The sequence below is a fragment of the Lithobates pipiens genome, unplaced genomic scaffold (assembly GCF_037356315.1).
Source record: "Lithobates pipiens isolate NorthernLeopardFrog02 unplaced genomic scaffold, aLitPip1_a1.2 Scaffold_28, whole genome shotgun sequence".
Classification (NCBI taxonomy): Eukaryota; Metazoa; Chordata; class Amphibia; order Anura; family Ranidae; genus Lithobates; species Lithobates pipiens.
In genome coordinates, this window is record NW_027507789.1 from 226,199,907 (window position 1) to 226,223,928 (window position 24,022).

The 24,022-nt window shown below is 45.8% G+C and overlaps 1 protein-coding gene across 5 annotated transcripts in view; it reads left to right on the plus strand.

Annotated features, from left to right (window-relative positions):
* The window catches only part of LOC143936205 (ABC-type organic anion transporter ABCA8-like), a 394,203-nt gene that overhangs the window by 108,505 nt on the left and 261,676 nt on the right, over nucleotides 1-24,022 (plus strand). The window contains exons 29-39 of one of the 5 annotated variants that reach the window (XR_013263631.1): nucleotides 1,343-1,463; nucleotides 2,115-2,238; nucleotides 2,775-2,866; nucleotides 3,260-3,429; nucleotides 3,716-3,791; nucleotides 4,527-4,621; nucleotides 6,241-6,360; nucleotides 10,016-10,156; nucleotides 12,717-12,796; nucleotides 12,895-12,950; nucleotides 13,209-13,357. Coding sequence is in view for 4 of the 5 variants with exons in the window: in XM_077460612.1 (XP_077316738.1) it covers nucleotides 1,343-1,463; nucleotides 2,115-2,238; nucleotides 2,775-2,866; nucleotides 3,260-3,429; nucleotides 3,716-3,791; nucleotides 4,527-4,621; nucleotides 6,241-6,360; nucleotides 10,016-10,156; nucleotides 12,717-12,796; nucleotides 12,895-12,950; nucleotides 13,209-13,301 (1,168 nt within the window). In the remaining variant the exon portion in view is untranslated. Of the gene's footprint in view, nucleotides 1-1,342; nucleotides 1,464-2,114; nucleotides 2,239-2,774; nucleotides 2,867-3,259; nucleotides 3,430-3,715; nucleotides 3,792-4,526; nucleotides 4,622-5,876; nucleotides 6,210-6,240; nucleotides 6,361-10,015; nucleotides 10,157-12,716; nucleotides 12,797-12,894; nucleotides 12,951-13,208; nucleotides 15,670-24,022 lie in introns of those variants that run through there. The other 4 variants (XM_077460612.1, XM_077460611.1, XM_077460613.1 and 1 more) reach the window with 4 other exon arrangements.

Consider the following 24,022-nt stretch of genomic DNA (forward strand, 5'->3'; position numbering starts at 1 on the left):
GAACAACATCCTATGGACAGATGAGACCAACATCAACTTGTACCAGAGAGATGGGAAGAGAAGAATATGGAGAAGGAAAGGAACTGCTCATGATCCAAATCATACCACCTCATCAGTGGAGCATGGTGGTGGTAGTGTCATGGCGTGGGCATGTATGGCTGCCAATGGAACTGGTTCTCTTTATTGATGATGTGACGGCTGACAAAAGTAGTAGGATGAATTCTGAAGTGTTTCGGACAATATTATCTGCTCATATTCAGAAAAATGCTTCAGAACTCATTGGACGGCACTTCACAGTGCAGATGGACAATGACCCCGAAGCATACTGCGAAAGCAACCAAAGAGTTTTTTAAGGGAAAGAAGTGGAATGTTATGCAATGGCCGAGTCAATCACCTGACCTGAATCCGATTGAGCATGCATTTCACTTGCTGAAGACAAAACTGAAGGGAAAATGCCCCAAGAACAAACAGGATCTGAAGACAGTTGTAATAGAGGCCCGGCAGAGCATCACCAGGGATGGAGCCCAGCGTCTGGTGATGTCTCTGCATTCCAGACTTCAGGCTGTAATTGACTGCAAAGGATTTGCAACAAAGTATTAAAAAAGGAAAGTTTGATGGATGATTGTTAATCTGTCCCATTACATTTGGTCCCTTAAAAAGTGGGAGGCACATATACACACTGTTGTAATTCCTACACCGTTCACCTGATTTGGATGTAAATACCCTCAAGTTAAAGCTGAAAGTCTACAGTTAAAGCGCATCTTGTTTGTTTAATTTCAAATCCATTGTGGTGATGTATAGAGCCAAAAAGATTAGAATTGTGTCCCAATATTTATGAACCTGACTCTGTAGGTTTGAATAGATGATTTACTGCTAGAATAGATCACTCTAAGCCCTTGTACACACAGTCGGAGAATCCGTCGGAATGTGTCCTATCGGACCGTGTCGTCGGATAATCCGACTGTGTGTGGTCTGCATCGGACTGATTCCGTCTGACCCAATTTTCCAACTTGTTGGAAATATTTTCCGACCAACTGGTTCGATCGGACATACTCCGATCATGTGTAGAGAATTTTGATCGGACAAAGTGCCACGCATGCTCAGATCAAATTCCTACATCAAAGCTATTGGCTACTAGCGTGAACGTAGTCCCATCGCAACGAAATTACGTCATCACGTTCTGAATGATCAGATTTTTCGACAACTTAGTCCGACTGTGTTTATGCAACAGTTTCGGACAAAATCCGATGGGCAAAATCAAGATCCGACGGATTTGGTTGTCGAAATCTCCGACCGTGTGTACAGGGGCTAAGGGTCTGACACTTTCCTCCATTCTATTCAGGTTTGCCAAGAGAGAACATCCTTTTTTCGAGAATCCCGAACAGCTGGATAATGCCGATGAAGATGTCCTTGCTGAGAAGGAAAGGGTTAACACCATGAAAACAACAGATCAGGAGGAGGAGGTAATATTTTCATATTGCTAAATGCAAGTCCATCATGTAAATATACACCACACTCCTGTATATTAATTTCACTTCATGCCCTGCTCACTATCTGAATCAGGCTGGCAGTGGGAGTGGCTGCACTGCTGGCTGACCATAGAGGAGGTGGTGAGCACGATTGAATGGCCGTAGTCAGTCTCTGCTCATTTCTTTGACAGATTATAAAGAGTACCCCTTCTATAAGCGCTGTGTTGATATAAGTCTACAAAGAGCACTGTATAGACTAGTCTTTCTACCTCAGAGGGACCCTCAAATTTCTTTTCAGGTCTCGGGGATCAGTGGTAAGAATGCCCCCCCCCCTTAAACCGTTGGCTTTGCCAAGTGGTGTAGGTCCTGGAATTATGCCGGCACCATCAAATAGAAGATCAACAAGTCGCAGCTCATGGAACCTCTGAAGGATCCCTGGTTGAGAATGGCTGGTCCAGCCTGACCTAGAAGTGTAATAAAAATATTGATAAAAGTTACATAATTTAGTAACTTTGTAGCAGTCACACGAGACTCTTCTTGTATTGGCCCATTTTTGAAATCTTGTATCAATTTACAAAATGTCACAACAATCAGATGTCCTTCAGAATCAAATTACACATTTAATTTGTGTTTTTACCCTTCCAGAGGCCGACCATCCTTGTGGACAGTTTGCGGAAAGAGTTTAAGGAGAAGTCAGGCGTCTGTGGACGCTTCAGGAAGAAGAAGAAGAGAACGGCCATCAGAAACACCTCGTTCTGCGTCAAGAAAGGTCAGTTCCCTTTCATTTCTGTTCCTTTTAATTACTTTGGCCACAGAGAATATGTGGCCAAAACACCCATCTGTGGTTGGAAATATGCTGCCAAAAACACCCATGTTTGGTTGGAAATGTGGGGCCAAAACACCCATGTTTGGTTGGAAATGTGGGGCCAAAACACCCATGTTTGGTTGGAAATATGCTGCCAAAAACACCCATGTTTGGTTAGAAATGTGGGGCCAAAACACCCATGTTTGGTTGGAAATGTGGGGCCAAAGCATCCATGTTTGGGAGGAAATGAGCACAACAACCTCTATGGTCAAATTTTGAAAACAGAAGTGAGCCCTCATGACAGTGCCGGTCTGTTTGCCGGACATAAATTATATGTTCTCTTTTTCCATGATGTTTAACATCGCAACCTTTAAACACCCAGATCATTTATTTCCTGTGCAGAGGGAATTTTCTTGGTGGCTAGGAAGAAAGCTGACAATTTTTCTTTCAGAGATTTATAAATATCACTATTAGTTTTTGTCTGTTTTTATCTTTTGAAGGTGAAGTCCTGGGACTTCTGGGCCCCAACGGAGCCGGCAAGACCACATCTGTGCTGATTCTGGCAGGGGAGATGAAACCATCAGCTGGACAGGTGAGGCGTGAAGCAGGCATAGGAGTAGAGGACTTCAGGGCACATGGTTGGAGGTGCTACAGGAACATCTCATCCCTGTGGTTATGGGGGAACCAAGGCAAAAGGTTTTCTGGAAAATGCTGCACCACCAAAATGCAATCCATAGAATGTTACTGAATATCACAAATGCATCTACAAGCAAATTATTAAAACATCTAAGAACCCCAGTAATTTATTACTTCCTTCCAAAAAAAAAAAAGATTAATGTCCATACAAAGATGGCTGGTTGAACATATGAGATTCACCTATCCAAATTTCCTTAGAAGTTTTATAATTGGCTCCATTACTAGTAGACCTGGAGCAAATGTCCAGCTTGGCATTCTTTAAATCCACCTTCTTATATGCCCCCTACAGGTGGTGCTAGGCAATGCAGGAGGCCCCCCTAGGACTGAAGACTCTGCAGCATTGGGCTTCTGTCCTCAACACAACCCCTTGTGGCCCAACCTTACTGTGAAGGAACATCTGGAGATCTACGCCGCTGTGAAGGGCATGAATAAAGAGGACACAAACCGCGTTATCAAACGGTAAGTTAACTTGTGCACCAAATCATCATGATGCCCCTCGGGAGTTGTCTGACTCCACTTCCTCTGGTCTCCTCAATATTGTTTGACCCTGGCAGTCCCATCCACAAAAATGTTGATTCCATCGTTATTCTTTTAGGTTGCTGGAGAAAACAGGGCCTAATGGAAACTCACACAAACATATACAAGTCCTTATGAACCTCTATCTCTACACCTTAATAAACCTCACAGGTTAATAAATCCTAACTAGATTGTTCCTCTCATTATGTCTCCATATTTTGGTCTGCAGGGTGAGTGAAGCTCTGGAGATGAAGGACCATCTTGATAAACCAGCCAGGAAGTTATCAGCCGGGGTCTCCAGAAAGGTGTGTGCTCAATTGAGTAGATGGTGTGGAGAAATTCTGGATAACAGAAGAAGAGCATCTGCAGAGCTGGCCAAGGCCATACCCTCACGAGCCACATCCTCAACTTGACCCTCTCAGATCTGCAGGGTCTTTCCCATCTCCACCAATTCTGCTTCTGAAAACCATTACATTTACCTGGAGCCATAAAGGCCAGGTTGTTTTTGGTCCTTCCCCGAGTCCAGAAGCTTAACAATAATTAATGATAGTAGTTAATGTAGGTTTCTAAAATGTATATAATAGTAAACACTTACCAGAATATGTTGGAAGGCTTATGAATCATCAGTCAGTCATCCAGCAAGTCATCAAGTCTAATAATTTTATAACCCTTTATTAATATCTGTAATTATTCTGCACATGTGATGTAACTGATATCGGCTATCGGATCCTCTCTGCTGGATTAAGGCTTTAGAACACAGAGGAGCCATGGTGAGTGAGAATGGTCAGGTTCCAAAGAATTGCAAATCGTTCCCTGGCATGGAATCCGCCATGTTACCAATTTTGTGTTGTTTAAGCCAACATAGTAGAAGCCAGAATTGGCCTTTTAGATCTCCCTGGCATGGAATCCGCCATGTATTTCCTCAAAAATTCATACAGTTATCATAAACAATAAGTATCAATAATGTTGCCAATTTGTTGTTGTTTAAGCCAACATAGTAGAAGCCAGAATTGTCCTTTTAGATCTCTGTTGTTCTTTAGGTGTGCTTTGCCATCAGCATGTTGGGTAATCCCACCATCGTTCTCCTGGACGAACCTTCCACTGGTCTGGATCCAAAAGGACAACAAAGGCTTTGGTGAGTCTTGTCACAAGTTGATAATACCTTAAAGAGTTGTCCTACTTTTTATTGCAACACATGGCAAGAGCTTAAAAGAGAAGCACGGCAATATTTTTTTTTAATAATACTTACCTAGGTCCAATGCTGCTTCTGTCCCCCACTGTCTCTAACACTGAGAACCGATCGATCAAACAATGCAGATCACTCGGTTCTCACAGCTCCCTGAGCAGAGAGCTGGTGACTGTCAGTAGCTCTCTGCTCTGCCCCCCCCCCCTACTCTCACTGGTGCTCTGAGCTGTGGAGGGGGATGGGAGCTGCTGGCTCAGGATCTCAGTGACTTGCTGAGAAGCTGAGCTGGTCAAGGCATGTGGGGCCAGGACAGGGGGTGGGCAGGAGGGGCGGCTGCCCTGGGCCCTGTGGTTTCATGTGAGATGGGGGGCAACACAAGGAGATCAGATTTGTGTTGGGGAGGGATTTGGGAGGCAGCAGGGGATAAGAATTGTTCTTGGATGGGAAATTCGGGGAGGTGTGCTAGGAGTGGGGAATTAAGGGGAGCTGTGTTGGGACGGGGGATGGGGGAAGAAGATTTGTGCTAGGAGGGAGAATTTTGGGGAGTTTTTGCTAGGGGGGAATATTTTATTTGTGGGGGGGTGAGGGATTTTTGCTAACACATGATGCTCATACATCTTGGGAAGGGGGTCCAATTTGGAATGTTCGCCCTGGGCTCTAGATGACCTTGTTCCGGCACTAATCCTAAGGTTGAATAAAGACACCAGTCCATCCAGTTCAACCTGAGTGAGTGTCTACAATTGTCCCTATCCCTATACATTGCACACTCACATCGGTCCCTACCCTCAAGGAACCCACAACCCAATGTCGCCACTCATATACTAGGGCCAATTTTGGACAGAAGCCAATTAACCTACCTGCATGTCTTTGGAGTGTGGGAGGAAACCGGAGTACCTGGAGGAAACCCACGCAGGCACAGGGAGAACATGCAAACCCCAGGCAGGATGTGTCGTGGTTGGGATTCGAACCAGCGACCCTTTTTACTGCTAGGCAAGAGTGCTAACCACTGTGCCACCCAAGGCCCATATGGTGGCAATCATGCCCGAGCCTGGACTGACTCTGTGACATCAGCCAACAGCGGGCTTCAGGCCCCATGTCTGCTGAAAACGGGTCACAGGAGTGCAGAATGAGCTGCACTACTATGATCCATAGAAGGAGTACAGCCAAACGAGCTTCCCCCTTACTTCTCCTTTAATTGTTCCAGCAGTCTTCTGTGGACACAGCGAGCAAGACTTCTTTCCTGGACACAACAAGGCCAGGCTTCAAGTTTATTGATTGGTGTTCTTGGCTGCCACATGATCTTCTCACATCAGACTGAGCAGCAGAAATTAGATTAGTGGTCCTAATCTTTTATGGTCTTATGAGTGTGTAGTTGTAGCGCTAGTGCCCATCATCCTGATCATGTAGCTACATCTGTCTCCTCCATTTATGAGAGTGATACTCAACACACGCCGTTTAATTTACAGTCAAGTTCCTCCACCCCAAACTCGCTCATCCATGTCTTTATGGAGGTTGGAGGTCTAAATACCAAAAGTATAACACCTTTAGACTTTTCTTCTGTATTTAAGGAGAGCCATCCGAGCGGCCTTCAAGAACAGGGAAAGGGGCGCCATCCTGACCACACACTATATGGAGGAGGCCGAGGCTGTGTGCGACCGCGTGGCAATCATGGTGTCCGGAAAACTCAGGTGAGAAGGAACGATGCCAGGACTGGGTCAGGGGAAACTTTTAAGAAGCCAGGAATACGTTGAAGGAGTAGAGATGTCTTACATGTTTGATTTCTAGAACATTGATCCAGTATGCCCCATGTTACAGGGGTGCAACTCAAAAACGTCATGGTAGAGACACGAGGAAGGATAATATAATGCAGATGACTTGGCTCTGGTATTGCAGAGGTTGGAGGTGGACACCTCTCTGCAGATATGAGTTATTGGCAGATATGTTAACCAGTTCCCGACCGGCGCACGCCAATGTACGTCGGCAGAATGGCACGGGCAGGCATATTGGCGTACAGGTACGTCCATTTTTAAATGTCGCCCTGCCATCGTGAGCGCGTCGGCAGTGGTGCGCTCGCGTACCGGTCGGGACCCCCGTGAGTCCGGTCGGATACCCACGATCGTCTCACAGGGGCGGCTGAACGGGGAGATGCCGTTATAAACAGCATCTCCCCGTTCTGCCTAGCAACAAGTGACGCTGATCTCTGCTCCATGTGATTGGAGCAGAGATCAGTGTTCACTAACACAAAGCCCAGCCCCCCCCACAGTTAGTAACACACCCCTAGGACACACTTAACCCCTACACTGCCACCCACTGGTTAACCCTTTCAATGCCAGTGTCATTTACACAGGAATCGCTGCATTTGTATAGCACTGATTGCTGTATAAATGACAATGGTCCCAAAAGGTGTCAAAAATACCCGATGTGTCCGCCATAATGTCGCAGTCACAATAAAAATCGCTGATCGCCGCCATTACTAGTAAAAAAAAAAAAATATTAATAAAAATGCCATAAAACTATCCCCTATTTTTTAAACGCTTTTATAACGTTTGCGCAAACCAATCAATAAACGCTTATTGCGATTTTTTTTTTTTTACCAAAAATATATAGAAGAATACGTATCGGCCTAAACTGATGGAAAAAATGTTTTTTTTATATATTTTTGGGGGATATTTATTATAACAAAAAGTAAAAAATTATGCGTTTTTTTTTCAAAATTGTCGCTTTATTTCTGTTTATATAGCGCATAAAAAATAAAAACCGCAGAGGTGATCAAATACCACCAAAAGAAAGCTCTATTTGTGGGAAAAAATGGACGTAAATTTTGTTTGGGAGCCACGTGGCATGACCGTGCAATTGTCAGTTAAAGCGACGCAGTGCCGAATCGCAAAAAGTGGTCTGGTCTTAAGCCAGCAAAATGGTCCGGGCTGAAAATGGTAAAACAAAATTCCCCCCTATTGTGGCCAAATTATATTTTTCCATCAAGAATTTTTTTTTTTTGTATGTGTTTTATAAAGGAAGCGCAAATAACATAGAAAAGGTAACAATTTAAAAAAATTTCTGGTCTACTTGTCCTTTAGAAATCTTATTTTGATGTAAAAGTTGAGGAAACCATTGACACTACTCATTATTTTTTAATGGAAACATTGTAACAGCTACTGGGTTCCACTTACTCATTCTGATTCTGGAATGCATTAAAGTGCATGTATAGCCAAAACTTTTTACTATTTTGTTATAGAATAAGGAAGGGTTAAAACCCCTGCCAGGTTATTATTGGCTGCTGGAGAGATTTCCCATAAAGCGGGAGTTCCGCCATTTTTTATTTTTTTTTTTAAAGTCAGCAGCTACAAATACTGCAGCTGCTGACTTTTAAAATAAGGACACTTACCCGCCCAGCGCGCCCGCGATGTCGGCACCCGAAGCCGAGCTCTCGATTGGCTCTCGGGTGCTGCCGCCGCCATCTTGGGTATGGGAATCAGGAATTGGAGCCTTGCGGCTTCACTTCCCGGTTCCCTACTGCGCATGCGCGAGTCACGCTGCGCAATAAGGATGGTCCCCGCTGTCTCTGGGATCCGTGTGTTTCCCAGCAGACAGCGGGGGACCTGCGGAAAGGGGTGTAAATATCCGCAGAATCTGTGCCGGAAGTGGGTGCAAATACCTGTACTATACAGGTATCTGCACCCCCCTCCCCCCCTGAAAGGTGCCAATTATGGTGCCGAAGGGGGGGGGGGAGGGTTCCAATGAGCGGAAGCGCCACTTTAGGGTGGAGCTCCGCTTTAACTTTCTATTTTGGAGACACAACCAGAAGTGAGAGGAAATCTCTCAAAAGTGAGACGGATTCCCCTTCTAGACAGTTGTCGCCATTGAAAGATTTGCCCTCATCTCACAAATCCTAAAATGTAGGGTTTCCCTTCAGTTTTTGTAGTGATGGCAAGGGTCACCAGGACAAACAGATGAAGCGCTGGTATTTTTAATACCAACGCTAGTATTTTTTGTAAATTTAAGTTGGTCTGAAGCTGCAGTTTGGCTCAGACTAATTATGTTAAAGTTCTGGCTTCTGTGCCAGTTCAGCTGGGTTGTGCTAGTTTCCACTTGGCCGTGGGTGCCGCTGTCACCACCGGTAAGTGTTGGAAATGCAACAGGCTGAATGCATTGGGTACCCCTTTTACTCAGAAATAGCCCAGTGGGAGTGGTTCACCCGCTGTGCATTTTGGGTAAGGGTACTTAAGGTACAGACGCCATATTTTTGGGCTTCATCCTCCCGACCTCATGGCCCTCCTGGGCTGAGGTGCGTGTGTGCTGCCCGTTTCTATGTCTCGGGGGCCGGCTGGCCCGAGGCTTTGCAACTGGAAGGGTGGGCCCAAAAGTCTTGGGGCCTACCGATATAGGGGTGGTCCTGTGCTGTCTTGCCTGCGGGGAGAAGCCAAGTGACTGGAGGATCCAGGGGAGGACTTTTTTCAGGAGAGGACCGAGCAGCAAGGCTGGTATCTCTGGAAGAGCCTGGAGACTCAGTTGGAGGACGCATCCCGGGTCACCTACCACACAGTACCGCCGGACTGGCTGAAAGAAACTGGTATTGTGTGACAGTTCTTTAATTTCTCAACAAGTTGCTGGTTATACCTTCCTGTGGCAGAGGATTGCACAACGATTGCGCTATACTGACAAGTCTGTGGCAGAGACTTCGTTTGAGCGTCTCACCGGCTGCTAGGTCAGTGAGGGAGGCCTATACGGTGGTTGCCAGATCCAGCCTGTGGAAGCCATTTGTCCTCTGGATCAAGCAAATACCTCCAACCCTCAATTACAAGGTTTCCTGAACTCACCTTAACACTCTATTGCAAAACTTCATGTTCTTTCAAATAAACCTTTGAAATAAGGAATGGGTGTCGGAGCTAACATTCTTTAATCCATTTTACAACGGGACCCCCTAAGACGGACACAGTGAGCAGGTGAGGTAACGGTAAGCCCAACAAAAACCAGCAGCTCCTTCGGGGGTAAGTGCTACACAGAGGATGAATCTTCTTGGTGGATACACAGACCACAATAGAATCTCAGTTGATGGTCTAAGCCAGTGGTGGCGAACCTTGGCACCCCAGATGTTTTGGAACTACATTTCCCATGATTCTCATGCACTCTGCAGTGTATTTGAGCATCATGGGAAATGTAGTTCCAAAACATCTGGAGTGCCAAGGTTCGCCATCACTGGTCTAAGCCTTCTGTACTCGATCTAGAACAAAAAAAAAGTTTTTCCTTTTATTGGTCGAAATGGATGGACTTGTGTCTTTTTCAAACCAGACTATCTACTGTACGTAACACGCACTTTAGTAAGCCACAGCATTCCTCCTCCAGGTGTATCGGATCCATCCAGCATCTAAAGAGCAAATTCGGTAAAGGTTACTTCCTGGAGATCAAACTGAAGGACACCCAGCAGGTCGATGTGATCCACCAGGAGGTCCTCCGCCTCTTCCCACAAGCCGCCAGGCAGGACAGGTAAAGCAGCTCATACTCTGTAAGATTCCAAGACCTCCAGTAACGACTGAGCCTTCTATCTCCATTATTGATAGATTCATGGTTCCCCTATATTGATTGATCCTCAGTATTAACCTCTAGGTGCAGATGGTACGCAAATATGTGGCCTCTTGGTGGGTGGACCTTGGCACCAAAAGGCTGCATACTTGCCTACCAATTTGCGGAAATCTAACAGAAGCTAACGGAAAGATTCTGATCGCTTCTTGCAATTGGGAGCTTTGCAATCATGTGACTGCTATGACAGCCTATAACAATGGTCACATGGTCATAAACCCCGCCCTGTCTTCCAGCATCTGAAACACCTTAAAGGACCGAAAGGCACCGACTCCAAGGGGTATTACCATATCCCTTAGATGACAGATTATTAGATCCCTTAGATCCCAGCAACAACAGACCACAAGTGATAACAGATCTGCGACATTCTAGAAATCTTCCAAATCCCTTTAATAGCAGCTCCCAGGATCCATGTGTAGAGAGATCCATATGTAAATATAATTTCTCCTCCGTCTGATTCTTAAACTAAATTGCTCTGTTTCAAATGCCACTTTATACATTGACAAACCTCTTTAGACCCAGACTGTACAGACAGTATGGTCACCTGCTGACTTGGCATTATCCACAGGCAGTTTAACTCTTCAAGAAGACACAGAAGTTGAATTTAATCCATGTTTACTTCAGCTAATTACAATACAAGAGGAACCTTTTCTTGTCTTCTGAAGTGTAAGAAGGAAATTACTTTCCCAAGCCTGGTCTCTGCTAAATACTAACATTGACTGAGGGAGCATGGAAGAAATAGGTAAGGTCTAACTAGGACCTAACTAACTAGCACTAAACAGGAGCGGAGAACTGAGGGAGAAACTAAAATCACATAGTAAACAAGTTGGTAGTGGCCCAAAACCACCACTAGATGTCAGTGTACTACAATAATAACCTGATGCAGTTCAAAATAACATAGAAAAAATGGAAGTAGGGCAGAGTACAAATACTGCAAGACTGTGACGGGTGACCTTTACTTTATAGACTTACTGGGTTTAGTGATTGGATGTGTCCATTGCATGTCGGTCTTTACCCCGCAGGTTCTCCTTGGATGACCTTTTACTTTATAGACTTGTTGGGTTTAGTGATTGAATGTCGGTCTGTCATGGTTATGCAGTGATCTTCCTGTGTTTGCTTACCTCCCCTCATGTGTTCAGACTAAGAGGCCAGCCACTTCCACCTGGTGGTTTTTATAACCTCTCCTCTAAGCATGGCTCCACCCCAGGCCCTATCAGGGAGCCCAATATTAACCTGTGCACTGCAGGCCATCAGTGCTGATCAACCATTGTGTATTCCTTTGTGTGTTAGCTTCCTGTTACCTGCCGTGTGCTCTTCTACTGTTTTCCGTTACCGACTTTGGCGTGTCTTTGACTATCCCTGTTTGCCTGTGATCCTGACCTTTTGGCATGTCTCCGACTATTCTTGTCTGCTTGTGGCCCCGACCTTGGCTTTGTCCCTCACCATCCCTATCCTCCTGTTGCCTACTGTGGGTGTGAGCTGGGAGACCCTGGGGGTCGCGACCTGGAGCCAGTTGCAGCCAAGTCCATCCTCACCACTCAAGGCTCTGGTGAACACCTGCTGGCTCTTAGACTCCGCGCCTCATGGAATCTTACGGTGTGCATCTGTCACCTCGCCTCAAGGTGACCTGACACGGTCTTTACCCCGCAGGTTCTCCTTGTATGACCTTTTACTTTATAGACTTGTTGGGTTTAGTAATTGGATGTTTCCATTGAATGTCGGTCTTTACCCCGCAGGTTCTCCTTGGATGACCTTTTACTTTATAGACTTTCTGGGTTTAGTGATTGGATGTTTCCATTGACTGTTGGTCTTTACCTTGCAGGTTCTCCTTGGATGACCTTTACTTCATAGACTTGTTGGGTTTAGTGATTGAATGTCGGTCTTTACGCCGCGGGTTCTCCTTGGATGACCTTTACTTCATAGACTTGTTGGGTTTAGTGATGAATGTCAGTCTTTACCCCACAGGTTCTCCTTGGATGACCTTTACTTTATAGACTTGTTGGGTTTAGTAATTGGATGTTTACATTGAATGTCAGTCTTTACCCCGCAGGTTCTCCTTGGATGACCTTTACTTCATAGACTTGTTGTGTTTAGTGATTGGATGTCTCCATTGAGTGTCGGTGTTCACCACCCAGGTTCTTCTTGGATGACCTTTACTTTTTACAGTAGACTTGTTGGGTTTAGTGATGGGATGTTTCCATTGAATGTTGGTCTTTACCTTGCAGGTTCTCCTTGGATGACCTTTACTTTATGGACGTTCTGGGTTTAGTGATTGGATGTTTCCATTGACTGTTGGTCTTTACCTTGCAGGTTCTCCTTGGATGACCTTTACTTTATGGACTTGTTGGGTTTAGTGATTGAATGTCGGTCTTTACCCCGCAGGTTCTCCTTGGATGACCTTTACTTCATAGACTTGTTGGGTTTAGTGTTTGGATGTTTCCATTGAATGTTGGTCTTTACCCCGCAGGTTCTCCTCCTTGTTGGTCTATAAGATCCCAATGGATAACGTCCAGTCTCTGTCCCAGGCCTTCCTACACTTGGAGAATGGTAAGATTATACAGCTGGTAATGGAGCTGAAGATGAATGTGAAGGTCCTCACAGGACGGTACGAAGGTCACTGACATTTGTGTATTTTCTTTAAACAGCTAAACAAACGTATAGCATTGAGGAGTACAGCTTCTCCCAGTCCACCCTGGAGCAGGTAACGGCGCTGATATCCAATGAACACTGACAAACATGGTGATAAAATCCCTACTTTCTTGATGTGATTTATTTTGTTATGTAGACTTGCTTATACTGTAAGATTTCCTTTGAGGGTCTTGGGGGACAGCAGGGGCAAGGAAAAAATCTGATGGGTTATCTTGCTACTAGTATTAACTTACTTGATTTTCCTGGCCATGTTCATGAATGTAAGGTGTGGTAAGAAGGTACTTAGTCTTTGTTGTTTGATTACTGACAGGTCTTCCTCGAGTTGGCCAAAGAACAGGAGAAGGAAGACTTCCACTTGGATTCATCATTCCGATGGAAACACCTGAGGAGTGAAGAGATATAACATTGTCTGTAATATTATTATTATTATTATTATGTGCTTTGTGTGTGCGGCGGAACCTTCTGCCTTAGAAATAGCAGAGATGGATATTGTGGGGGAAGCCGAAATCAAGTCACCTGACCAGCGAGGAATACATGACAAGTGTTGGAGAATTCCAGATTATGGAGCCTTTTGAGTCGTGTTTTCGGGGATCTATTGATTAACAATTACATGTCAATTCATTCTGTGCAAAGTGGGCAAAAATGTCTTCTGTTCTTTTGGCTATTTTCTTAATTGGATAAATGTTATTTTATTATGGGCAGTCAGATACCACATGATGGCCACTAGATGGAGCTGAGGAGCATAGGAAATACATAGGTCTTTGGAACAAGGGATACAATGTAATAATCGTAAAAGAATTGTTACATTTACCTATCACCATTAACCACTGGTTACATTTACCTAACCTTTTTCCCATGAAAATAAGACCTAGCATGATTGTCGGTGATGGCTGCAATATAAGCCCTACCCCCCCCCCCCCCCAAATAAGCCCTAGTTAAAGTCCTTGTAGATCTTATTTTCAGGGTAGGGCTCATTTTCGGGAAAACGGGGTAGGACTTATTTGAGTGGTAGGGCTTCTATTGCAGCCATCACCGACAATCACGCTAGGTCTTATTTTTGGGGAAACTGTATCACCATTAACCACTGGTTACATTTACCAATCACCATTAACCACTGGTTACATTTACCATTCACCATTAACCACTGGTCACATTTACCATTCACCATTAACCAATGGTTACATTTACCAATCACCAATAATCACTGTTTACATTTACCATTCACCATTAACCACTGGTTGCATTTACCAATAACCACTGTTTACATTTACCATTCACCATTAACCACTGGTTGCATTTACCAATAACCACTGGTTACATTTACCATTCACCAATAACCACTGGTTACATTTACCAATCACCAATAATCACTGTTTACATTTACCATTTACCAATAACCACTGGTTACATTTACCAATAACCACTGGTTACATTTACCAATCACCATTAACCACTGGTTACATTTACCTATCACCAGGGCTTTTTTCAGCAGGAATGTAGAGGAACGCAGTTCCGTTGTTCTGCCAAAACAGCCAACCCCCTCCCCCCCCCCCCCCCCCCCAAATCTCCAACCACATCACTTCTGGTGACTCTCCAGCAGAAGTAATTGCAGAATTTGAAGGGTTGGCTGTTTTCAAAGCACACCGGCAGCGTATACGGTACGGTAGACGATATAATGAGTGGATATTGTTAGTCCTCCCGCTAGCAACCAACAACATGGCCGCCTCCAAGGCTGCAACAACTAATTTTCTGCTTAGCTGGTGTTCTGTCAAAACAGCCAACTGGTTGTGTACCATACCGTAGAGCACTGAATGTATTGTATTGGTAAGGGGTGCTGGGGAATTCTGGAAGCTCTATTGTTGCTGGCTCCTGGGGATCTATTTGTCAAAAGTGTCAGTTAGTGTCCCGATTGTCCGCTGCAATATTGCTATCAGTCATTGATCGCTGCCATTACTAGTAAAAAAACAAAATATCGCATAGGTTGTAAACGCTATAACTTTTGCGCAAACCAATCAATATACGCTTATTGGGATTTTTATTTTTATTTTTTAACAAAAATATGTAACAGAATACTTTTTTTTTATTATTGAATATGTTTTAAAGCAGAAAGTAAAAAAATATTGTTTTTGATTGAACCTTTCCGGAGCTGAAGTGGTTAATCGATGGTTACATTTATTTGCCGAGTCCCTCTAGGGTTTGTCCAGGATTGTTACATTGTATCTCTTTGTACAGCTTGGAATCTATTTCCTGTGCTCCTCGGCTCCTTGCTGCATTTTGTTGCTGTTCATAGTAAAAGAACATTCATTCCCAAAAGAAAAATAGTCTAAAGAGCGTTCACTTTTACCCAAATTCACAAACCAACGTACATGAAATTTTCTGGATGAATGGCTATGCTATTTTATTTTTTTACAAAGTGTTTATTTCTTTTATAAATGTCTTTTTTTTTTTTTATGTTCTTGGAGGGGTCACACGGGTAATTAAAAAAAAAAAAGCAGGTGTTTTTTTTTATGCCGAGAAACCTAAAAGAAATGTGAAGAAACTTTTTCTATATATTTTTTTATAATGATTGATTTGTAAATTGTAATTGTTACCTAAATAAATCTCTAAGCATCCCGTCCTTGTTCCCCGCATAGCAAGACACACAGCAGACTCCCATATAACTTTATGATAAATAATATACATTTCTATACCAGCTTATTTGTTTTTTTTACTTATTATTAAATATCATTGTACATGGATATTGGAAAATAAAAATTGAATTTTTTTTTCAATCTTGTTCTCTGAGTGATTCCTCTTTCTATTTCCACTATGAACTGACATAAAAAAAAAAAATCATTTAAAAAAAAACACATCTCTGCAGATCTTCTGTGGATGTCGGCTGCCTCCAACCCTTCTGTTGTCTTCATGTCATCCCAGACAGACTCCATGATGATGAGATCGGGACTCTGTGGCGGCCAAACCATCACTTCCAGGGCTCCTTGTTCATCTTTACACTGGAGATTGTTCCTAATGACATTGGCTGTATGTTTGGGGTGGTTGTCCTGCTGCAGAATAAATTTGAGGCTGATCAACACGCTTCCCTGATGGCATGGCATGATGGATAGCAGTGGCGGTGCATCCATAATTGGCGCAGGAGCACCCCCCCCCCCCCTCTCCTGTCACTCGCTCTCTGATATAGATAGATTCATGCACTACATGAATCTATCTATGGTCGCCGCTGCCGCCCCTTATTCATGTGCCCGGCCCCTTGTCAGGTGCCAGGCATATGAATTACAGTGGCGGGGTTTCTTTGGATGCACCTGATTAGATCCATAGGCTCTAATAGGCTTCCTGATTAGAGCCATGGGCTCTAACAGGCTTCCAAAGGGGTAAACAGCGGAGCGCACTGCTATGCGTTCGCTGATTACTCATTGGTGTGTTAGGGAACCCGAATACATCGCTTCCCTAACACTGACCCTGCCTCTCAGCCAATCAGGTTGCTCAGGTCTGGTTACCGGTCACCTGATTGGCTGAAACAACAGGCGCTGCTATTGGAAGCCTGACGGGAGAAGAAGGGCAGGAGACGCATGAAGGACCCCGCTCGTCACCACCACCTGCTGCCCCACAAGACAGGGTAAGTGCCGGGCAGAAGGCGAGCGGGGGGGGGGGACACTGGCAGGATTTGGCATACTGGCATCATTTGGCACACTGGCAGCGTTTAATGGGCACAGTCGCAGTATTTGATGGCACAGTGGCTGCATTTGATGGTTTTATTTTTTTCAGTTTGTTTGAGCCCCCCCCCCCCCCCCCAAAAAAAAATTTTTTTGCACCAACCTACACTGATGGATAAGTATCTACCTGGATTTCTCAGCTTTGTACATTTGCACATTATGGGGAACATCAGGGCACATTATGGGGCTCAGGGCATGGGGCACATCAGGGCATGGGGCACAGGGCACATTATGGGGCCTATAGCACATCAGGGCACGGGGCACATTAGGCGATCTTACTAGCCAGTATGCAGAGTAGCGCAGGAAGCGTCTATCTGTAGTAAGTTCTCTCTCATGTCACGCAGCGCTGCTCGCTCCCCAGCGGCCGCTCCTCTCTTCTTGTCTATCCCAGATGATGTCACAAGCCAATATTAACATTGCATGATTTTTAGACTTCCATTAGCAATTTAAAAAGGTTTTGCCCTGTTGAAGATTCAACAACAACAACTGCAAAAAGCTTTTCATTGATACAGTTAGTCACACAGCGAACAATTATTGAGCATTGATCTTTTCAAGTGATGAGTTGTATCAATCTGAATTGAAAGCATCCCGGCTTCCTTTACTTCTTTTGAGATATTTTCCTGGATAAGCATCCGAATAGCTTGTATTCCTTTGTTAACAGTAATAGAGAGCGAGGTTTTTTAAATCTTGGCCTGGGAGAGAACTTGCTGATGCAGTATCTTGCAGTCTTGCCATGATGTATATGACCTGTGACATGGAACCGTCTTCAACAACCTCACCTTAGTAGCAGAGTTTGGCTGTTCCTCACCCAGTTTTTAGCCACTTCTCTATGGGGGAATATCACTCCTTTCCTGCCCAGGCCAATTTTCAGCTTTCAGCGCTGTCACACTATGGATGACAATTGCGCTGTCATGCAACACTGTACCCAAACTACATTTTTTTTTTAGACCGAATGGGGTCGATTCAATAAGAGTTAAATAACGGCCAGAAAAATGTGGTAAAATCAGTTGTGAAAGTCCAATTCACTAAGAATTTACCGTCAAATACAGAATGCAGTATTTATTCTATTTAACGGTAATAACCGCATTATTTAATGCAGTAATTTACTGCTTCGGCCGGGATTTGTCAAAAAAAAAACCAAAAACAAAAAAACAGCCTAGGGGTTGGGGACCCCCTAGGTTGTTTTGTGACAATGCTGGTTGCTAAGCAGCGGGCCACTGCGTCCTTAACAACTGATGACCCATCAGCTGTCAGTGGCTTCACTGCAGAAAATTAAAAATTATGATAAATTTTTTTTAAAAAAATGCATAGGGCCAGTCCATAAAAAAATACGTGGGGGTCCACCTCAAGAAAATGTAATAAAGGATTTGTCAACAACTGTCTCTGCGGTTTTCTTACTTTTTGGCACTATTTTTGTGAATGGGTAGGGGTATTTTCTGGCCTAAATTTATGACAAAATTCAATTTTTTTAGATTTCTTTTAAAACAGAAAGTAGAAAATATTGTTTTTTGTTTTTTTTCAAAAAGTTTCTCTCTATTTGTGTGAACAAAGTGTTAAAAACGTCATATGGGTACAGTGTAGCATGACTGAGTAATTGTCACTGAAAGTACGAGAGCACGGAAAGCTGGAAATCGGTCTGGGAAGGAAGGGGGGGGGGGGGGGGTGAAAGTGCCTGGTATTGAGGTGGCCAAGGATGCGGCGGCCCGGCCCACTGCTTAGCAAACAGCTATTTGTCAAAGAACAGCCTGGGGGTCCCCTGATGGGCACTGGTATGCAGCACTGATAGGCAGCCTTTAAAGGCACTGATGGGCAGCCTTTATGAGCACTGATAGGTGGGACTGATGGGCACTGATAGGCAGCACTGATAGGTGGGACTGATGGGCAGCCTTTATGAGCACTGATAGGTGGGACTGATGGGCAGCCTTTATGGGCACTGATAGGTGGGACTGACGGGCAGCCTTTATGAGCACTGATAGGTGGGACTGATGGGCAGCCTTTATGGGCACTGATAGGTGGGACTGATGGGCAGCCTTTATGAGCACTGATAGGTGGGACTGATGGGCAGCCTTTATGGGCACTGATAGGTGGGACTGATGGGCAGCCTTTATGAGCACTGATAGGTGGGACTGATGGGCAGCCTTTATGGGCACTGATAGGTGGGACTGATAGGCAGCCTTTATGAGCACTGATAGGTGGGACTGATGGGCACTGATAGGCAGCACTGATAGGTGGGACTGATGGGCAGCCTTTATGAGCACTGATAGGTGGGACTGATGGGCAGCCTTTATGGGCACTGATAGGTGGGACTGACGGGCAGCCTTTATGAGCACTGATAGGTGGGACTGATGGGCAGCCTTTATGGGCACTGATAGGTGGGACTGATGGGCAGCCTTTATGAGCACTGATAGGTGGGACTGATGGGCAGCCTTTATGGGCACTGATAGGTGGGACTGATAGGCAGCCTTTATGAGCACTGATAAGTGGGACTGATGGGCAGCCTTTATGAGCACTGATGGGCAGCCTTTATGGACACTGATAGGTGGGACTGATGGGCATCCTTTATGAGCACTGATAGGTGGGACTGATGGGCAGCCTTTATGGGGACTGATGAGCAGCCTTTATGAGCACTGATGGGCAACCTTTATGGACACTGATAGGTGGGACTGATGGGCATCCTTTATGAGCACTGATAGGTGGGACTGATGGGCAGCCTTTATGGGCACTGATAGGTGGGACTGATGGGCAGCCTTTATGAGCACTGATGGGCAGCCTTTATGAGCACTGATAGGTGGGACTGATGGGCAGCCTTTATGGGCACTGATAGGTGGGACTGATGGGCAGCCTTTATGAGCACTGATAGGTGGGACTGATGGGCAGCCTTTATGAGCACTGATAGGTGGGACTGATGGGCAGCCTTTATGGGCACTGATAGGTGGGACTGATGGGCAGCCTTTTGGGCACTGATAGGTGGGACTGATGGGCAGCCTTTATGGGCACTGATAGGCAGCACTGATTCACTCCCACTGACGTCTGCTGGGGAGGAGGGGAAGAGAGGAGAGACAGAGCCCACAGACAGTCAAGGGACATTTGTTGTTATGGTACAGAGGGGATAAGATGACTTTGGGGGGGGGGGGGGAGCTGGTATGAGCAGAGAGGGGAGATATTGTTAATGAATATTATTTTCCCATGTGAAGTCATCCAATCATATTGTCAGGGTTCATTTTTTTCTTGGTCACTCTGAGCCCAAAAGTGACTCCCGTCACACGGTCCACAAGACTCTCTAATTAATTCAGCACATGTTCTGGTGGCCGAAACTCGAGAAAGATTGTAAGGAATATGTCAAGTCATGTGTCATGTGTACCCAAATCAAGTCTGCCAGGACCAAGTCCTGGGGTCTCCTCAGACTGTTACCAATTCCTGACAGACCCCGGAGAATGATTGCCATGGACTTTATGGTTGAACTGCCCCCTTCTGAAGGACATACGGCCATCTTTGTAGTGGTCGACCGTCTGTCCAAAATGGCCCACTTCATACCCCTAAAGAATACACCTTCGGCCCTGCAGACCGCTCAGGTGTTCATCCGGGAGATTGTAAGGCTGCATGGGGTACCAACAAACATTGTATCTGACAGGGGAGTCCAGTTTACCTCTCGCTTCTGGAGATCACTATGCCAGATCCTGAAAATTGAACTTTCCATGTCATCTGCTTTCCATCCCCCGACTAATGGACACACTGAGAGGACAAACCAGACCCTGGAGCAGTACAGACGTTGTTTTACCTCGTTTGTCCAGGATGATTGGGTAGCACTTTTGCCTCTAGCAGAATTCGCTTTCAATAATGCCAGCCATTCAGTCACAGGTCAGTCACCATTCTTTGCAAACTGTGGATTCCATCCTGTCTTCCTGCCCAACATTATCCCGGAATCTCCAGTTCCAGCAGTACAAAGTACTATCGAGTTGCTGGGTCGCAAAAACAAGTTGTTGCAAGAAACTATGGCCCAAGAGCAGGCAACCAACAAGAGGCTACATGACAGGAAGAGAAGAGGGGAATTACGTCTCCAACCAGGTGATCAGGTGTAGTTATCTACCACCAACCTCAAAATGGCTTGCCCTTCAAAAAAGCTGCCACCCAGATTTATTGGCCCCCTCCCAGTTAAAAGGAAACTGAATGAGGTCTCCTATGAACTTACCTTGCCTGACTCACTCAAAGTTCACCCAGTGTGCCACGTGTCCCTGCTTAAACCCACAGTACCTGACCCCTTGCCGATCAGAGGATCGGGGCCACCCAAACCTGTATTTATTAATAGGGACGAGGAATATGAGGTGGAGGCTGTCGTAGACTGCAGGAGAAAGGGTAATCAACTTCAATATTTGATCAACTGGAGGGGGTATGGACCAGAGGAGAACTCATGGGAACCTAAACAAAATGTGCATGCCCAAGAACTGATCCAGGCCTTCTTCCGCAGGCATCTCCAGAAGAGAGTTATTTTGGGCACCCGGAGGTTGCCCTTAAGGAGGGGGCAATGTCATGGACGTACAACTCCTAAACCTGCAACAGGGCTCAGGTGCATCCTGACCAACAGGCTTCCAGCAGCGCACAGACGTGCGCCAGTGCACATGCGCACAGTAACGCGGCTTTGGTGCCCAGTGGCCTTTAAAAGGGGCTCCCACTGTTCAGATCTTGCTGTCTGATCTGCAGCTTTTCCTGTGACATGTTCCTGAATCTGCCCCCGATCTCATACTGACCCGGGTCTCTGACCTTGCTGCTATCTCCGATCCTGACCTCTAGCTTTCCTTGACCCTGCTCTGTTTACCTGCCTGCCTGATCTTCCGTTGCCAAAACCAGCCTGAACTCTGACCATCCCTTGCCTGCCGAATCTGCCTGAACTGATTCACTGTGTATGACCCGGCTTGCCTGACCTTGCTCCTGCCTGCTGTGCGCACCTGCATGCGCTTGTTGCTTCTTGGCGCACGCCTGCACCCAGCTGACCTGCATCCAGCTTACCTGAACCCTGCTGACCTGCATCCAGCTTACCTGAACCTTGCTGACCTGCATCCAGCTTACCTGAACCTTGCTGACCTGCATCCAGCTTACCTGAACCTTGCTGAACTGCATCCAGCTTACCTGAACCTTGCTGACCTGCATCCAGCTTACCTGAACCCTGCTGACCTGCATCCAGCTCACCTGAACCCTGCTGACCTGCATCCAGCTTACCTGCATGCAGCCGACCTGCATCCCCAGCTCTCCAGCCGGTTCCAGCGCCTCCCAGTGCTCATCATCTCCAGTTCCAGAGAACTCAGCAGGCACTCTTACCTCACTGTGCTCCTGCGGTCACTGTCCCCAACTCCAGTGACCTGGGAACCAGGGCTGTACGAAAGGTCTCCCTCTGCACGTCAGACTCACCTACAAGGTACATGTCAGCCTCTCCTTGGTAGCCTTCTGGACATGATGTATATTTTTTTTTACAACACCGCACTACACTGCATTGTGTACTGTGTGCACCACCAGAAAAGTAGTAGCAACTGCACTACGGCTGCACTGTATTGTAATCACAATTTTTGATCTAATATTTCACAGCATGGCCCGTTCCTGCGCTCAAGAAGAGTATCAGTGAGGGGTTACAGTGTTGGGCCACCACCACCACCACCACCACCACCACCACCACCCCCACCCCCACCACCACCACCCCCACCCCCACCATCACTGCCTAAGACCCAATTTTTCGGCCCCTGTTTAACAGGGGCGTGTAATTACAATTTTTGATCTAATATTTCACAGCAGGGCCCGTTCCTGCGCCCACCGAGAGTAACTGTGAGGGCTTACAGTGTTCTGGTACCACCAACACCTACGGCCCAATTTTCTGCATATATAGTATATAGGGCAGGCCGTAAAGTATATACAGGCGGTCCCCTACTTTCAAACATCCGACTTACACACGACAAATTCTCTCTTGTAAGAGTTAATATGGGAAAAAGGTGTCTCCACTGAAGCTTTATTATCACCAGTCCTTCTTTCCCTAATAACCCCAAATTTTCAAAATCCAATCGGCATTGGGACAGAAAGTGAGGTGAAATCTTCTGAACAAGGGCACAGACAGCAAAAGAAAATGTTACAGGGGTGATAACCCTGCCCTATATTATCCAAAAAGACATAGATTTCGGGGCTGGAGCTACACTTAAAAAATGTACCTGTTCCAAATTACAAACAGATTCACCTTAAGACAGGGACCGTAGGTTTCTGTATACTGCTGTTCAGAGTATATAGAGCCTGGGGCCCCCAAGCCTTTTTTTGATTTTGGTGCGGGGTCCCCCTTAATATCCATAGCAGACCCAAAGGGCCCATTAATGGGTGGGGGGGGCAACATTACATTACATTTACAGCCGCAAGCAGTTTTAAATTACTTTTTTTCCTTTAGAAATGTCATTTTGCTGTCAGACTAATCTAAACACGGGAAACATGTGCCCCTTTACAGGCATACTATAGACATCCCCCAGGTACGTAATTTAAAGGAATATTACACTTTTTTTTCACTTTAAGCACTAGAGATCCGCGCTATAGCCGAATGACGGCTACAGCGCGGACCTGCTTTGCCGGGACTACGTCTATTGACGTTGTCCCGTGCACGAGCGGCCTGCGCGCCCCCCCTGAGGGGCACGCGCGGCGCGCTCTGTGATCAGCGAGTCTATGAGATCCCGACCCCTTACCACGTGATCAGCTGTCAGCCAATGATAGCTGATCATGTGACACAACAGAGTCGGTAATCAGCTAATCAGCGCGAGGAGAAAAAAAAAAAGCCGATCACCGGCGGCCGTGATTGGGACATCAGTCCCGATCACGGCCAGCTTATCAGTGCCCACCTGACCCCTGCCAGTGCCACCTAAATAATAAAAAAGTGCCCCCCATCAATGCCACCCATCAGTGCCCATAGTGCCACCCATCAGTGCCCACAGTGCCACCTATCAGTGCCCACAGTGCCATCAGTGCCCACAATCTGCCTCAACAGTGCTGCAACCCAGTGCCACATATCCGTGCCCATCAGTGTCATCTACCAGTGCCCATCAGTGCCGCCCATCAGTGCCCAGCAGTGCCACCTATCAGAGCCCATCAGTCCCATATATCAGTGGTACCTATAAGTGCCCTTTAGTGCCACCCATCCGTGCCACCCATCAGTGCCATCTTATCTGTGCCCATCTTTGCCCAGTGCCACCTTATCTGTGCCCATCAGTACTGCCTTATCTGTGCCTATCAGTGCCACCTTATCTGTGCCTATTAGTGCCGCCTTAACTGTGCCTATCAGTGCCCACCAGTGCAGCCTATCAGTGCCCACCAGTGCCGCCTCATCAGCGCATTTCAATGAAGGAGAAAAAGGACCTGTTTGCAAAATTTTATAACAAACTATTAAACATGATTTTTT